The 18,131-nt window shown below is 40.0% G+C and overlaps 1 protein-coding gene across 5 annotated transcripts in view; it reads left to right on the top strand.

Moving 5' to 3' along the window:
- Positions 1-18,131, top strand: part of atp2b3b (ATPase plasma membrane Ca2+ transporting 3b) — a 117,685-nt gene that overhangs the window by 12,330 nt on the left and 87,224 nt on the right. For all 5 annotated transcript variants that reach the window (XM_030423454.1, XM_030423452.1, XM_030423450.1 and 2 more), the window contains 4 exons: positions 10,263-10,460; positions 12,066-12,326; positions 13,667-13,792; positions 17,398-17,523. In XM_030423454.1, coding sequence (XP_030279314.1) covers positions 10,263-10,460; positions 12,066-12,326; positions 13,667-13,792; positions 17,398-17,523 — 711 coding nt within the window. The remainder of the gene's footprint in view (positions 1-10,262; positions 10,461-12,065; positions 12,327-13,666; positions 13,793-17,397; positions 17,524-18,131) is intronic.

Here is an 18,131-nt window from a genome sequence, read left to right as displayed (position 1 = left end):
AACACTACACACTGTTTTTTACATAAGCTACATTGTTCAAAAAGGAAATCTCATGCAATCATTGGGAAAACACATCTATTTAAAATACAAAACACAACTAAAATTGGAAAAGCACACAGACTGACACACATGAAACATTTGAAATCTAATTGTAGACCAATCAGTCTAAGCCATAGCACTACAAATACACCTGATGTGAGGGGCCAGAGCAGCCCCAATTTGTTGTCATCTGGGATGTCAGTTTTCATCGGGCTTATCTATTCAGGACTCAGTGTTTCCTCAGTATTTTTTGACACTGTGGCGCGCACGCGGGTTATCATACTGTAATATTTATACTTATGTCATAGGCTACTTAGGGAATTTCTTTTTTTTTCTCTGGTTATAATGCTCTCACACAGCCATCATGAACTCTAATCTTGTAAAGAAATGCTATTTTTATTATTTGAGAGGAGTTATCTAAGTCAGAGTCCTGCACGGGTGAAAAATAATGTACTGTGTCGGACACAGATGCAGGACATGCGGACGCCTGGAGAGGTGGGTCGGGTTTTACGATTGCCATTCTCAAGGCGTCACTTATCATCAGTCATTATTAGCGACACAAATGATAAGCATTTATATTTCATATGAGCTCATTCATGCGTGCTTGCGCCCTCCCAGAACTCATTCCCTCTACGCTGTCTTACTTTCACTTTTAAAAATTGCGTCCGTCCAATTTTCCTTCTGGCGTCGGTATCAATTTATACTGGGTCGGCTCGGGTACGGAATGTAAGTTGTGTCGGAAAACTGGTCGGATGCGGTGACCCGTGCAGGACTCCGCTCTAAGTGACCATTTTAATCCTCTAGCTAATTATCAAGCGAAATATCCAACATGCTAGTTAACGTCAAAGACTGCGGTGGAAGACGACGGTAAAATATTTCCTTTCTCTAACACTGGATTTATTTATGCCTGAATTTTGAAGGTGTGGCGGTTTTTATTTTGCCGTGGCGGTGCGCCACAGTCAATTACATGTAAGGGAAACCCTGCAGGACTGGTTCACCAATCATAATAGATTTATTGCACTCAACTTGCCACCATACACCCCATTTTGTCCAATGGAGGAGTTCTTTTCAGCATGGCGCTGGAAAGTTTATCACCGCCACATGCTCGCATGCCTCTTCTACAAGCCATGGAAAAGGCATGTGGCGACATTGAGGTGAGGTCCATACAGGGTTGGATACGGCATGCAAGGCGATATTTCCCCCGTTGCTTGGCAAGGGAGGACATTGCCTGTGATGTGGATGAGGTGATGTGGCCAAATGCCAACAGGAGACAGGATCCATAGCCTAAATGCCTTCTAATCATTCCCTTGCAACACTATGTTTTGTAGAACATTCTAGTTGTACCATGTCTTGTGTTTTTTTTCTTTTTTTTTACATTTGCAAAATCCTGAAAAACTAAAAAAAATTCTGAAGCGTTTCCATTTTGTTTTCATGTGTCTAGATCAACTGTAGTGGATACATCCTTCACACACACAAAAAAAATCTGTATGAGACTTTCAAAAACCATCCAAAGTAGTAAGTTATGACACAGTGAGCCAAAGTCTGTAACATGTGTGTAAGAATTTGGCAAAAACTGTATTTTGAAGACAAATTCGTTGTCACTGTTCACAGCCCAACTTCGTGCTTCATGTCACGTCACATGTTTACCCCTACCCTGGTGGCGGCTTTTGGAAAAGAAGGAATATTACGTCTATGTATTAGAGAGACGGGGCGGCACAATGCCACCCTTACCTTGGAGCAAATGTGCCGCCTTTTCTTTCTAAAAAGGGCTAGTGTGCGTAGTAGGGTAATTAACTTTAGAATTTTGAATGACAGTGTGTTCCTTGTGAAAACAAGAGATCTTCTTCATGAAAATTGTGCCAAATGCAGAGAATTGTGTGTAGTGTTTTGAAAAAAGTGTGTTTTAGAACTGCAATTTGATGTAATGCAGGAATTGTGTTTGTAGTTTAGCAGAATTGGTTCAAGGGGTTGGTGCATGAGTTACATGTTGTGGTCATTTTGTTTCAAGTACCAGTATTTGTGTGTAAACAATTGAGAAAACTGTATTATGAAGTTAGTTTTCTTTGTCAGTAATCAGCAAGTCATGGTGGCAAAGGTTTAAAAAAAAAAAGAAAAAAAAAAAAGAAGAAATTAAGGAAATTTCTTCCAAAGTTGGACTGATCTGGTGAACGAGCACGCGCACACACACACACACACACACACACACACACACACACACAGTTTATACGATTGTATCAAGAAAAGAGTTGTAATGACTTCTGAGGGTAGAATTTTGGTTACTATGTTTTAAGAGTGTTTGTGCCTGCACATGCTTGTATGTTCTAACAGGGGTGTGGTACCACACTACGCCCACTCATTGATCTAGTTCGTAACCTAGCAACACAACAGCAGTGAGAAGTTGGCTCGGAAAGTCAGAAAGAGATAAAGATGACTGAGAACTGTGAGATGGAGATGTGTGGAACAGAGGAGGGTGAATGGAGGAGAAGAGAAATGAAAGTGTGTTCAAATGTTAGCAAAGTCTACGGGATGACTGTGTGTGTGTGTGTGTGTGTGTGTGAGTGTGCGTGTGTGTTACTGTCTTTGTGCCTGAAAGAGAGAGATGGAGAAAAGGTGAGAGAGTAGGTGGGTGTTGAGTTACGTTAAGTCCGTGTGGAGTGTTGCTAATTTGACACTGTGTGCTGATCAGGAATCAGTGCAGCAGGTCCCAGCAAACCAAACATACACACACACACACACACACACACACACACACAGTCATGCATCTGCAGTTGTCCCTACAAAGCATAGTTGGCAAACAGCACCTACAAACACGACCAAACACTGCTCAACACACACTTGGATGGGCTTCTTTTGCACTATGTGGACTGTAATCATGGTGTTACCAAGTGCTAACACTGATAGAAAACAGTGTTTTCCACAGTTTGAGAATGTCTTTGTGTTAGTGGGCGCTGCAGCGTGTGATGGGCAGCTTCAGTAATAAAATATCCAAACAAAGGTGTATGAATAACTAACTAAATATCCATTGATATATATTTATATCTAATAAATAAACTATCTATATATCAACACTTATAACCATGAGGAAACAACCTGCCAATGTCATATTTAAGGTGCACTATGTAGTTTTAACATTATAACAAGGTAATGATACAAACAGAAATAGTTATTTGATATATTTCCATATAAACAAGCTGTCCTTGAGGGAAATAAGGGCCTCAGATGAATGTTTGATGCTAGGAAAGTAGCTACTTGGAAGGCTCCTGCTTACACAAACACTACCCTCTTAAAATGACATAGTGCACCTTTATAACTAGAATGCACAAACAGGCACATCCACACCTCTGCAAAACCCTGCAGGAAGGCGCACATTGCTGGATTTTGTGTGAATTTAGCTGAAGCGTTAGCTTTTAGCTCCTTCAAATTACAAAAACTACATTTTTGTTTTCTTCACTGTTTGTCAGCTTTGTTTCCAAAAGAGGTGATTAGTATAGGATTTGGCTAATGGACAGTGCCATTGTTCATCGCAGTTGGCTGAAAGTCATTGAATTTTGAGCCCTGTACCCTTGCAACATTGTGGTTTAAAAGGCCCTCCAACAGAGAACACAAAAAGTAATGTGTCCTCTTAGAGTTGCCATAAGGCAGGACATGTTTGGTTTTGTGACAAGTGGCAGGGAAAAGGAAAACCAAATTACGACCATGGACTCTGTGTTCACATCATTGATACTCACACACAGTCAAAGTGGAGGGACAGTGTTTGTTTGTCAAACTTTCAATGTGAAGGTGTTTGTCTGGACCGCAAGTCTCAAGCTTGCTCCACTCCTTGCATCCTGGAGCTGTGGGTCCATGTTAAGGCCTGCTTGCATCTGACACTCTTTTGCTGAGCAACAAGTTCCTAAACTGTGGAGAATGGGGATGGACCAAGCTCTACAATAAGGATCCAGCTGGATGACCCTCTTTCCTCTGTCCAGGCCTACACTCCCGAGCTGCTTGGAGGCTCCTCCTTTGCTGAGGACTGCACATTTAACCTGCCACCTTCTGCTTTCCACCTGCTCGTCCCAGGGGTAGGTGCTCCACCGCTCGTCAGCTGCAGCTGTGGCCTTCTGGGAGGCATCCGTGGCCTGCTCTCCCTGGCTATCTCTGCTGTTATTTCCTACAGGAGATGATGGTGGTTCTTCTATAGCCATCATCATCTCCCGTAGACCTACACCAGCACGTTCAATTTCACAACCCTCTGCAGCTAACCATTACTATTGAATCCAAGTTCCTCTACATTCTGTGTCACCATCTGCTCTCAATTGTACTCCTTTTAATTTTGTTTTTTAACATCTGATCTCTTAAAAATGATTTTTATGTCATGACTTATTTTCTTTCAATAAGTTAGATGTTTTTTGATTATCACAGAGACAACAGATAATTCCCCAACCATGATTTATATGCCAGTAGGCACATTCAAAGTTGTCTGAGTGATTTTAAACCTGTATTGTGGTCATTTTTATCAGAAATGATTTTACACATAAAATCAACCATGTGCAGCCAAGACACTATCCCCATCAAACTTCTCAAAGAGGTTTTTGACACAGTTAGGCCCAGTTTTTTATTGATTATTAACAGCTCATTCTCAAATGGTAATTTTCCATCTATTTTTAGATATGCAGTGGTCCAACCTCTTTTAAAGAAACTTAACTTTGATGATGATTATTTTGTATAATTTTGATTATTTTACTTTAATAAAATAAAGTCTTTAATAAAATAAAGTCTCCATCTTGTTTCCTGCTTTTGCTTGTTTGTTAAAGCACTTTGTAAACTCTTTTTTCAAAGGCACCCAATAAATAAAGTTTATTATATTAATATATAGCATGTATCAGATGGCTCTGAGATTCACTAAAAACTGGTTCTCTTACTTATCATTTGTGCTATACTCAAAATGGTCTGCTCTAGGTGCATGTTGCCTCAGCTACTGTTATGTTTTTATTTACAGAGCCATTCTTGACACACTTTCTGTTTCCTTATCTTCTCTTTTAAACTTGCAACATGAAAATCACAGTCTTCATTCTCTTGACATTTTGCAATTTTTTTGTTCCCAGAAAACAAACTGAATTGACAAAGAAAGCCTTTAGGTTTGGCATCCACGGCATGGGGCAATCTAAAGGCTGAACTTAAACTTTTGAATATTGTACCACTTAGCAGCTTTAAAACTATGGTGAAATCCATTTAGTCCAGGTTGTCCGTGGGCAAAAGCTTTCTCTGATTATTGGAGTGTGCTTTTTCTGTTAATTTGCTGTTGTTACTCAGTCTACCTTGTAAAAGACAAACAGCAGCTTTCAGTGAACTGTTTTCATGCATGTTACCCAATGCATGATTTGACCTCATAAAACAATCGATCCACATTGAAGGAGCAAACTGTAAGATATTGCCAGAATTTTAGCTTTTTAACATTCAGAAAAATAGAATGGCATTTCATCAAGAGCCATCTATAATTTTCCGAGAAGTTAATACAAATGTCAATTTAAAAAAAACAAAACAAAATGAGAAACAAGACTAAGTAAAATCCTAGTATGTGGCTGGACCATGTCTGGTCAAGGTGTGAAATTAATTTCTGACATGAATTCCTGGGAGTGAAATGTTCATATGTGGGGGGAAAAAAAACACACTTTGTCAGCTCACAGTAACTTAGGAGTGAGTTGAGTTGTTATCACATTAACAAGTTTTTTTTATATATATATGTTTACTCATTATTAAGATGGTTTTGCTGAGGTTTACTGATTATTTTCCCTTTAATTAACACATTTCCATTTAAGATGAACTATTCCCCATTCTGAGTTACACATTTCGTGATTCTACTTATTTTCTCTTTTTCTGTCCACGAGCAGAATACTTTTCCAGATCTGCAACTCAAACCAATAACTGGGAGATCCTGGGATAAAAGCTATTGTAACTAGAGATGCACCGATCAGGATTTTTGGGGCCGATCACCGATCACCAAAAGCAGTATCTGCCGATCCCGATATTGCCGATCACCGATCACAGCGTCAAATCCATAAATTCTTCTATATTGTTGTCTTGTGTAACTTTCATATATTTAATTAATGATTCTTTTTACACAACATTGACATTGTATTTTTAAGTATAAAAATTAGGAGATAAGAAAGTATCATGAATTGACCACCGTTTTATTGCAGGCTGAGGCAATGTGCAATATTTCCCACTCTAGAGACTCTTAGAGACAACTTGGACTCAGCTTACATAGAGTAACTGTAGCTTACTAGTGGGAATGCAGTCAGGGTGGGAATTTTGTCATTTTAGGGGCAAGTCCATTTGGCCTGCACTTTTTTTTTAGGGGTACCAAGGCCACATGACAGGGCACAAAGGCCACTGAGTAAAATGTGTTGATTTACCTTTCAGACTGATACCATAACATCCTAATTTATAATAAGACATGGATTGTGTATTAAAACATTTTTTTTATACCAAAATCAAGTTAAAGTTACATTAGAAAGTAGTTTTTGTTAAGTAGGGTTAGGGTGAGGTGGGTTTTGTGACACCACACTGAATATTAGTGTTATTGAATATTTCTCCCAATAGAAATTCCCCCAAATTATGGCAAAGCACATTTTTCCCAAACAAAAATTGTAGAATAACAGCAGGAGACCACTGATGTGTGGAGTGATTTTGGTGACACTACACTCTGAATAATAGTGAAGTTATTGAATATTTTTTCTAGTTTCTCTTTTCGGTGTTGCACTTTGTAGACGAGTGTCTCACAGCTGGCTGACCATACAGACCAGAGTTAATGTCCAGACGCTCGTTTAGATGAAAATACGGTTGTAGCTCGTTGTCTTCCTCACTACGGTAGGAAAGAGCCGTCGTTTGTGTTTTAACAAGGTTGCACTTATGAGTTATTGATCCGGGAAGTTCGAATCTGTGAATATATTTCCAACTTTACCGGACTAAATCCTACCACATAAGTCAGTTACGTATCATGTCAAAACCGGCTGCGCTCGCTCGCTGTGCTGTAAGTTTCGTTCTTCTGTTTTGAGACGCTGCTGCTGTTTGAGAGGCTTTCACGTGAGATCATCGTGATTATGAGACTCCACCTGTGCGAACCGCGGACTCACTGAAGTTACTGTGAGTGACTACTGTGCACTCAGGTGGCTGTAATTCAAGGCAAGCCCGCTACGCTGACCGGGCCAGGGGCACAGAGGACACTGTGGCGCGGGGCAACGGCGGCCATGAAATTCCCTCCCTGCATGTAGTTAATGCACTGTCTTTATACTTAAACGTCATCTGATCGGCCTGATGTGATCTATTTTGAGAACTCCGATCAAAACCGATAGGGGCATTATCGGCCGATTGCGATCGGTTGCCGATCGATTGGTGCATCTCTAATTGTAACTTCAGCCTGTCTTGTCCCTGATAGCTAACTTTTCACAGTCTGGACCAACTCTCCTGTGAAGTATGCAGGAGGAGCTGTATTATGTTGCATGAACAACAGTTCTTCTCTCAACACAATACACAGCCTTTCAGTAGTCATTTCACTTATTTAACTAATTCATATCCCTTTATTACTCTTCATTTTTGTGATGTTGGACTATTCACACACACACACACACACACACACACACACACACACACACACATGCACACACATACACACGCACACACACACACACACGCACACACACACACACACACACATACACACGCACACACACACACACACACACACACACACACACACACATGCACACACATACACACACACACACACACACACGCACACACACGCACACACACACATACACACGCACACACACACACACACACACACACACACACACACACACACACACACACAGGTAAACCACAAAATTCACTCAGGTTTAGAGTAACAACATCACCCACTTACATTTACCACATCATGTAAACTTTACATGAACAAAACATTGAGTTGGCCACAATAAACTGGGAAAAAGAAAAGGAAGTACATATCTTTACATCTGTTTTACTTAATCAACAAAAAAATACAACTGTACAACCAAATTCAAGTCACTATGTTTTACTGAACTAAGATGAACTTAATTGCCCCATTAGGAAACTGGACATAAACAAACTAAAACTCACCAGAACAGTGTTGGTTTGTCTTCCAACAGTAACCTCTGGTTTGGTCCAAATAAAACTTAAGTTCACAGAGTCAGATCTGAAAATAATCCAGCTCTACACGCCGTTTTCACCAGCTGCTGATGCCTGACTCTCTCTCTCTCTCTCTCTGTCCAACTGTGGTCACTGGGAGGCCAAGTGACTGTGCCCAGTTGCCCTTAGTAACTCCTCCACTATGTCATCCAAGGTAGTAACAACAGCTAGCTGAGCTACTTGCTGAGGGCATGTATTCACTACAGCCAAAAGTACTCGAAAAGATTATAGTTGAGAAGCAGCTAGTGGTTTTGCTGCTCCCTATAGTTACCTTTGAATTTTGGCAGCTTCCTACAAATTGTACCTTTAGATTTGAAAGCTTTGACAATGGAGGTCTGCTGCACTGTGAGCATTATGATATAACAAGTGCACACCTTGATTAAAAAAAAAAAAGTTGAAATTTAGATTTTATAATCCGATGTGTTGAAAACACCGTGGAAAGAGGAAAGCTCACAGCTCAAGATATTTTCTGCTCCTGATCTGAGGCTTTTGACAGTACAACAAAAGCTGCTGCCGCTGCCCATTATGACTACAATAAAACAATGAAATAAAGAATCACAAAGAGGCAACATGAATTAGCAGATCAGATAGAAAGATAGGAAATATATACAGAGAGAACTAGTATCACCAATAGTATTTTAAATAGAATTTGTATTACAGTATTACACAAATAGATAATGTTGAGGGATGAACTTCAGGGTAAATGTACCACATGTGTATACACTATGATGCAGCTGATACTGAGCTTCATATGTGATATGATACAGTATGCAGAGGAGTGGGGTAAACCAACACAAAGTGGGATGTTTCTGTCTTTGTTTTACACAATTGCTTATGCACACACAAACAGACACACACACACACAAACAGACAGACAGACAGACAGACACACACACACACACACACACAGATATGGATACCCCAGCATTGCAGTATGAGCGTATTATATTCAGATTGAAGAGACTGAAAGGACAAGGAGGTGAAACGATGAGAAGAGAAAAACGGAGTGTGTGTGCGGTGGGGGTGTGAGGGGTGAGGAAGGAGGAAGGAAAGCTAGAACAGCTTGCCGCATTGTCAAGGACACATCAAGGGGAGATTGAGAGAGGGAGAAAAAAAGAAGAGGTGAGCCAATGAGAGAGGCTGAGGAAGAGGATGAGGAGGAATGGAGGGATGGATGAGGAAGGGAGAGAGGGAGGGATGTACTGTTGGAAGGAGGATACAGCTTGCTACGATTACTCAGCATAAGGTCACTGATTTCCTCTCTACCTTTCTCTGTGCCTTTGCCTTGGCCTGAACCCTGTTGAGCATCATATTGCTACACCACTCTTTAGCAACACTGGGAGCTACATATGACTCCCTATAGCAAGCACATTGGACCAGGATGTATTCAAACACACACACACACACACACACACACACACACACAGGCAAACAGACGCAAAGATAGTCACCCATCTTGGCCACAGCACACAAATCGCTCTTTTCTCTCACCAACACCCAATCAGAAAAAATGCTCTACTCCAAACCTGGCACACTGCAGGAATGACATCACCTGTTGTTGGGCAGAACCTTGCTAGCGACAGGAAGCCCTGGACCAGATATCCTGGTCACCATGGAAACAATCACTTAGGGGTGAGGTTGAGGAGGAGAGGACGGTGAGGCATGAGATGAAAGAGAAGACTTTGGAGGGAGGACAGTAATCTCAGAGTTAGCAGTCATAATTCATAGATCGGACTGTGTTTTAACTACTTTACTGGATAGAGAAAGTTTGTCTCATCAGTTTTTCTGATGCTTAACACTGCTATATGGAATTTTTATTTACACTTGTATGAATCAGAGTGAAGCTGTAACACTCAAAGTGGTTACTGAACACATAATTGTCACTGAAATTAAATAAACCATCACACTTTTTATTTAAAGCAGAAAGTGACTTGCATTGTGAATGTGCATTATTCACTTATTCATGTATGCAGTTTTTTTTTGTTTCTGCCTGTGTCTTTCTCTTTGTCTTATCCTGTGTCTCCACTTGTCAGGCCTCAGTGGGGACCCAGCAGACCTGGAGCGTCGGTGTCAAACATTCGGCCAAAACTTCATCCCTCCAAAGAAGCCCAAGACCTTTCTGGAGCTTGTGTGGGAGGCCTTACAGGATGTGACACTCATCATATTGGAGGCTGCTGCCATCATCTCCCTTGGCCTCTCTTTCTACCAGCCTCCAGGAAAGGAAAGTGAATGTAAGGATGGGCAGAGAGGTGTGAGAGATGGTTTTGAAGGGTGTCGGAAATGTAGGCCTATTCCTAACACCAAAGGGCAGGTTCCATCTGAAATGGCGTTAAACATTGTGTGAAGGCTTTGAGTTACTTTTTCTCTTGTTTGGTGGGTATGTCAGAGGTGTTATCCAATCATAAGCAACATGAATAAACCAAATTAAAAAGGCAGTGCATTTGTGTAACACAACACGATGTGCAACTGTTTCTTTTTAAATACACATTACACAATACACAAATACACTTTGCCTGAGCTGAAGATGCCCAAAATATTTCATTGTTGAAGCTGGAAATGAACAATTAAAATAATAGATGGAGACCTTCTTACACCAAACTTTACAACACTGGCATTATGACACCCAAGTATATGTTTAGAGATAGCATCCTGGCATTCTGGAAGCAAAGGAGGCATTAAGTGTAAGACAACATCTTCAGTGTCAGCATCTATACCTGTAGGGCAGCAACATTGCTTTTGTAACAAAAACAGCAGTCAGTGCTGTACCTTTGCTAGCTTCCATGAATAGTTGTACCAAACCAAGTAAGACTTAAGCAGCAGTGTATTTAATTGATAGATTGTTTTTTATGAAATAAACACTTAATGTGACATTATTGTGTTAAGGATAAATGTTACATCGTAGTGCAAGCAGCTGATCAACTGGCATTCCAAGTCTTTTCTCTGTCACCACTTTTACACAAATATTAGCGTGTATATATAATTAAGCATTCTTTTCTAATTTGTCTAATCTTTTTTCACATTGCCAGGAGGCGAGTTTTCCTTTATGATGTTTGTTTTTTCTTGTATGTCATGTACATCATCATGAATGCACCAGTAGATAGCAGCAGAACATACACCTTATCAGAATACATCCAGAAGACTCATACATCAGACTTTCAGTCAGTAACACATCTAACCAGATGTTTTCAATATTTACTAACTTTGTGCACCATATAATATTATTTAGGATAGTGTTGAGGGTAAGTTAAGTGAGGAAAGTGAGTGAGTTACCATCAAAATACCGGCAATCTGCCTTTGTAGTGTTCCTGTAGCACAGCTCCGTGGAGAGTGTTAAGAGAGAGGGTAAGTTAGGGGACGTTTAACAAAAACATATGATGCTAGTGGGCACACATTGCATGCTGAACTTATACTTAAATGCTGCTTCAGTATAGCCTTGGATGATTCAAATACAATTAATTGTCCAATAAAATGTGCTTTGAATGCAGTTTATTATGTTTGCCACCTCATATAGCACCCAACAGCAGCACATGCAAACTATCTTTACATTCATGTGTATGGATAGGATGGTGCACCATAAGAGGGTAACTATATTTGTCTTTCCAGAGAGAATCTGGTGATTTTGATATTTGTCAGTTATCAGTTGTGGTAGAGGAAGACCCATTAATTCACATTTGGATCACAGATCATCTGTCTTGTCTTAATTTGGGGAATATAGTTACCTATCCAAACTAGCTATTTCACCTATCAGCTGGTATTTTCAGACAGGTTAAATATTTGATTCAGTTGTGATATCATGTCTCTCATGTCCAACCATCCTCTCCTTCCCCTCACTTCAGCGTGTGGGAATGTGTCGGGGGGCGCCGCAGAGGATGAAGGTGAGGGAGACACAGGCTGGATTGAGGGTGCAGCCATTCTGCTGTCTGTTGTGTGTGTCGTCCTGGTGACTGCATTTAACGACTGGTCCAAAGAGAAGCAGTTCCGGGGTCTACAGAGTCGGATCGAGCAAGAACAGAAGTTCACTGTCGTGCGAAAAGGAAATGTCATCCAGATTCCTGTGGCTGACATGGTTGTGGGGGATTTGGCCCAGGTCAAATACGGTAAGACCATCACTACAACTATTGATAAATCATTTTTTTTCAAAGTGAATGACTAATAGTTTATCACATAGAATATTGAAAAATAACAAACATAGAGCTGGGTATCACCTCTAATTAAAAGATAGCAAAACACGGTATGACAGCCTTAATCACCAAACCTGCCGGATGTTAATTTAGGACGCTGACACACATCCACAAGAAAAGGCATATAATGCAGGCTCAAAATTATAATATTATGATGTTGGATCACTCAAGTAAAGGTTGATTTTAATCCCAGCCCTAAAACAATGCCCGTCACAAGCTATTAGAAGCAAAATAGTGTGTAATTGTGTATTTTCTCTGACCAGCAGTGAAATACTCAAAATAATGTTTCATGTGATATGCATGATGATCATATGATTATTGTGTGTGTGTGTATATTTCTTCTTGTTCCTACAGTTTAATGTTTGAGCTTCACTCGGTGTGTAGATGTGCAGAGTTTGACACTTGAAGGCAATTATCACATAAACAGTTTGCTCAAAGTGCTCAAAATCCGATTTGAGATGAGCACCGAGAAATGTTTTTTTAAGGATTTTAATGTGGCAGTTACAATTTACCCCCCTGGTAGGCACACATTGGAGATTTTTTAAATGCTTAAAAGTGCAGTGAGTTTTTTCTTCTTCTGAAAACTCTTCATCTGAATACTCTTTATACTCATATAGGACAAATAAATAAAATGTTAACAATACCATGAGGTAAGAAACTTTACTACATACTACACATGTCAACAACATGTTACAGTTAGGCATCAAGCTTGGAAGCAGAGGAATCACAGCAAGCCTAACAGTCTGTTACCTCTACATTCTACCAATAAACAATTTGCAAACATTAGGTTTTTGTACGTTAACCACAACTTGATGTTTTTTCCTTTCTACTTGTATATAGACTCAGCAAATGGGTTGTAGTGTGTTACTTATTAAAATTGAGAGATGTTGGTAGGTGGATTGTTTACCTTGCAAAAAATCAGAATGCCATAATTTCCATCTTTCTACTAAACCAAACCAAGCTAAGATAATCGCATCACCTTTTGATTGTACGTTGCTTTGTATTTATGCACAGGCGTGAGAGCAGTTTCAATCCTCTCATCTAACCCCCACCAAAGACTTAAATAAGTCTGTTTTTCACAATGTTCACTATATCTACCATACCTGTACGTCTTATCTCTGGAACATGCAGTGATATCTGGTACATAATATATCCACAAGAGATACTGTCACATAAATGTGTTGAAATGTCCCTGTCAAAGAAGGACATAAACTACAAAATGAATCACACACTGATCTCCTCCTTTCTGTGTTCAGGGGACCTGCTGCCAACTGATGGTATCTTAGTCCAAGGCAACGACCTGAAGATAGATGAAAGCTCTCTTACAGGAGAGTCTGACCATGTACGCAAATCTGTGGATAAGGACCCCATGCTGCTGTCAGGTTTGTTTCACATTTTTTACTTTTGTACAGATGGCACAGTGGGGCAGACATTAGATGCACACTGTCACAAGGTTTTGCCATGCAGGACTGATAACTGATTATTGGGTTTATATTTAGCATATTTCGCTGATTTACCAATTAAATAAACTCATTTAATAATCTGAATCTACAAAGTAACCAGTAACTTGATCAAATAAATGGAGTAGAGAGGAAGCAAAAGTAGCAGAAAACAGAAATATAATCAAACACTCAATCTCTATTTGTATAGTGCTGATTCACAACAAAAGTTATCTTACTTATTTTTCCAAATTGTACAGGTGTAGACCGTACTCATTAATTTATTTATTCACAGAGACCCAACATTTGCCCCATGAAGCAAGTACTTGAGAATAAACTGCCTTTTAACAGGCAGAAACCTCAAGCAGAACCGGACTTAATAGTGGGTGGAGCTCTGCCTCAGCTGGTTGGGTTGAGAGAGGGAGTACACTAGTAGAACTCATGCAAAAACTACCAGAAAAATGTACAGCACTCGAGTAAATGGTACTTAGGTTTATTTCAGCACTAGTTGTGAAAAGTTTTGACACTAATATTTATTACTGCAAATCACACCGATTGGCCCTGAAAAATCCATATCGGTCTACCCCAATTCTTTAGACATAATATTTTTATCATAGTGTTAAGTTTTATGGTGGAGGGCGCTGCCTAACACATCAGTCCAAAATCTCCCAAATGTGTGAGCTAAGATCTGGTGACTGCAAAGCCCATAAAATGATTCATGATTCATCATTTTTATACTCAAACCAGTAAAACGAAATATAGAAACAATTGTCAAGCCCTCATCTGAGGATCGTAACTGCTATTTGTCAAAGATTAGTAACTAAAGATGTAACTGATTTCCCTGGTTAGATCCATGAACTTTACAAGCTAATAGCCACATCATAGGTCGGTAGATATCATCATAGTCCCATGACAATATTGCAGCTTTTATCATGATATCGCAAAATTGGGTGTACCACCACATTCGGAGTGGTGACCCTTCCCTCTGTGGGGACAAGTAGACCCAAATCAGGATGCCCCCCACAACGTAACAGAGTCTCTGTTCCTGATGTGTCTCCACATATTTATTCAGGTTTTTCCTTACATTTTTTTCACCAGTATGTGTATAGACCATTATCCCTGCCATCCCTATAGAGGTTATCTGTTTTAACATCTTAATGTTGTAAACATCCATATTTATGCTGCACATGTGTATCACTAGCACAAAGCATCTCTGCTGTTCCGCCGTGTAATTCACACAGAAAGCTGGTGCTGCGGCTCCTAAAGAAGCGTGACGGTACACGTCATGATGATGACGTCGGTGTTTCCCCAGGTGTTCCCCCTGTCGATCTAAACCTGCGGACAGTTTATAATCATATAGATGCTGTTATAATGTGTAGTGATTGAGATCCTGACCCACCAAACATCCTGGAAAGTGACAAAGTTTTTCGCGCTAAATTACATAATTACATAATCACCATCAGTAAACTGGACGCTGACTGACTCCCTTACTGGCAGGGACGGATGCCGTTTTCTGGGTAAAAGTTCCCTGAAGTCTCGGTAAGGAGGGGTGACGGTCGCGGTGATTTATTTTCATCACAAACACTTGCTGAGTTAAAGTTTTTGCCGGTTATGTGAGGAAGAGTCAGTAGGACAGGCGGGAGGACGGACAGGAGAACGGACGCTTCTCCACGTACAGCTGTGGTATATGTTTTCCTTATATAAGTTGCCAAAGACAGTTATAGTTTCTACGTTACTGTTGTTTGGTGCTGTAACGTTGCTTTGTGGGACATTTCTCTGTATTTAGTTGAGTGAAGGATATATACATACACATATATATATATATTATATACATATATATATATATATATATGTACATACATATATATATATGTGTGTGTGTGTATATATATATATATATGTATATATGTATATATGTATATATGTGTGTGTGTGTTATATATATATATATATATATATATATATATATATATATATATATATATATATATATATATATATGTATGTATGTATGTGTATATATATGTATATGGCCAATAGCTCAAACCTGTCATTCACTTTGTATGCTACGCCTGAGGTCTACACCTGACCTTCTCTCTTAAAACAAGTAATAAGGCTACGAGCTACACCACAGGGACTGAAGAAGGAGTAACTGCATTCAAATTCCGAACTCACAGATTATTAATCTATATTTGAACTTGATGTCAAAACTTGTCGGTGGTTGGTTTAGGATCCAGAAGTGGACCCCAGAGCAGGGAGCATTTTGAAAGATCTATTGTACCATAGGAGGTTAAGTCAGGTGAAATGTGAAGCGGGCACTGGAGGTGAAGCGAAGGCAACACACATGGTGGGGCTGGAGGATAGCACTAGGGATAGGGAGGCACTGAGGGAGAGTTTATGGGTGGCAGAGGTGCTGGAGGCTGGGTTACAGGTGGAGCATGGAGCTGATCCAGGGAAGTCGTTCACTGGAGGAGGAGTAGAGAAGCAATATTGGGATCTTTGCAAAGCACAACACAAGAAAACACTCACGCTAGAAGGAACTAACACTAGAGAACGAAACCATATACCACGTCAAAGTGCCAAAATCTTCTTGCAGCAGGTAAGCAGAAGATCAGGGTACTTAAACAGGTGCTGATTGCCCAAACACCCTGCAGATGTGTATGAACGACAGCGGCTCCAGCACAGGGGAAACACCGCCTAGCATCTCCAAAGCACCTCTAAGTTTGCATATGAGACACAAGTCCATCTCTCCTGTGACATTGTGCTGCTAGATATTTTGTAATGACAAGAGTTTCTAATTCTGTTTGCGCTCTGTGCTGTTCCTTCATGCATCTGGATCTCTGCAGACAGGACATGAGGCAGATAGAGAGTTGTTTGTTCAGTGATTATTACCAAAATGTTACGATGACCTCACTTTATTACCTCATCTAAATTTGTAACTTCAATGCAATAAGAGACTAAACTGAATAAGAGTGTGGGTGGACACGCCCCCTGCACCCTCCAAGCAGGTATAAGCATGCATGACCTCAGAAGTTCTGGCTAATGCCCTGGGTCTGGTCATGTTTTGGTTTTGTATCACTGCTCCCATCAGTGTCATTTCCAGTTGCAGCAACCACTTGTTGGCAATGAAAAGGCTCAGTTAACCTTTATAGTAGCAGACAGCAGGTGGAAAAAGTGGAGCATTTAGCAGCTAAAAAGCCACATATTCTTTCAGGATTTGTTGGACACCAAAACAGAGCTAGAGGTAGAATCGCTGTTGGACTTAATTTGGGGAAATAATTAATCTTAGTCTGTGAGTTGATCAGAATTGTGAAGCTTGGCTGGATTTTCCCTAATTTAATGGGATTAAGTGGGCCACCTCATTCTTGAGTTTGGGAATCGATGGTCGAGATTACCCAACTAGACCAACCTTCTACAAAACTCCTGACCTTATTACTAATTACCCACTTGCCAGATTTATTTTGATGCAACCCAAAGACAGGGTCAAGAGGTTGTCTATTTTTCAAGTTTGTTTTTTCCACTAACAAGTAACCTGTCTGGATGTGAAGGTACTCATGTGATGGAGGGCTCAGGCAGGATGCTGGTGACAGCTGTAGGTGTCAACTCACAGACGGGCATCATCTTCACCTTGCTGGGTGCTGGAGAGATGGAGGAAGATGGGAAGGAGAAGAAAGGTAAGTCAATCAGTGGAAAGACTTAACATTCACAGAAAAGTGTTTTCAACTGCAATGACAGAAAGATTAATATTTTGTTGAAAATATATTGCAGTTTATTTGTACCTGCTCATGTAGCAATATAAAAAGACTTTGTATTTAGTGATACATTAGAGGTACAAATGATTTTCTTGTTGTAATATACAAACCAGTAAATGTATTAAGTAAACAGATGTTAACAAAACCCAGGAAAGAAGACAGTGTTTCTCAGACACCTCAGTCTCCATGGATGAATACTTAAAACTGCTCCAGTCAGCAACATGTATTCACACACAGAGGTGGAGGCGCCCTTGAGTCTGGTGTCGCCTGGGCCAGAACTTTCATTTAAAGTCGGTAGGACAGCAGGTAAAGAGAAGTCAGTAATCTTGTATTCTACCGATTGTATCAACGTTTAATTTAGTTATAGGATAAGAAATACTTTTGCTTTATTTAAAAGCAATATTAAATAACCAAAACAGATAATAAGTCACATCTCATAAAGAGACAACTAATTGTTCATTGACTGCAGTGTATGTGTGTATACATGTGAATAGTATATTAACAGCATGAAAGAAGCTCAGGCTTTTACA

Source organism: Sparus aurata, chromosome 7 (assembly GCF_900880675.1).
Source record: "Sparus aurata chromosome 7, fSpaAur1.1, whole genome shotgun sequence".
In the NCBI taxonomy this organism is placed as follows: Eukaryota; Metazoa; Chordata; class Actinopteri; order Spariformes; family Sparidae; genus Sparus; species Sparus aurata.
This window is presented reverse-complemented; position numbering and strand designations above follow the sequence as displayed.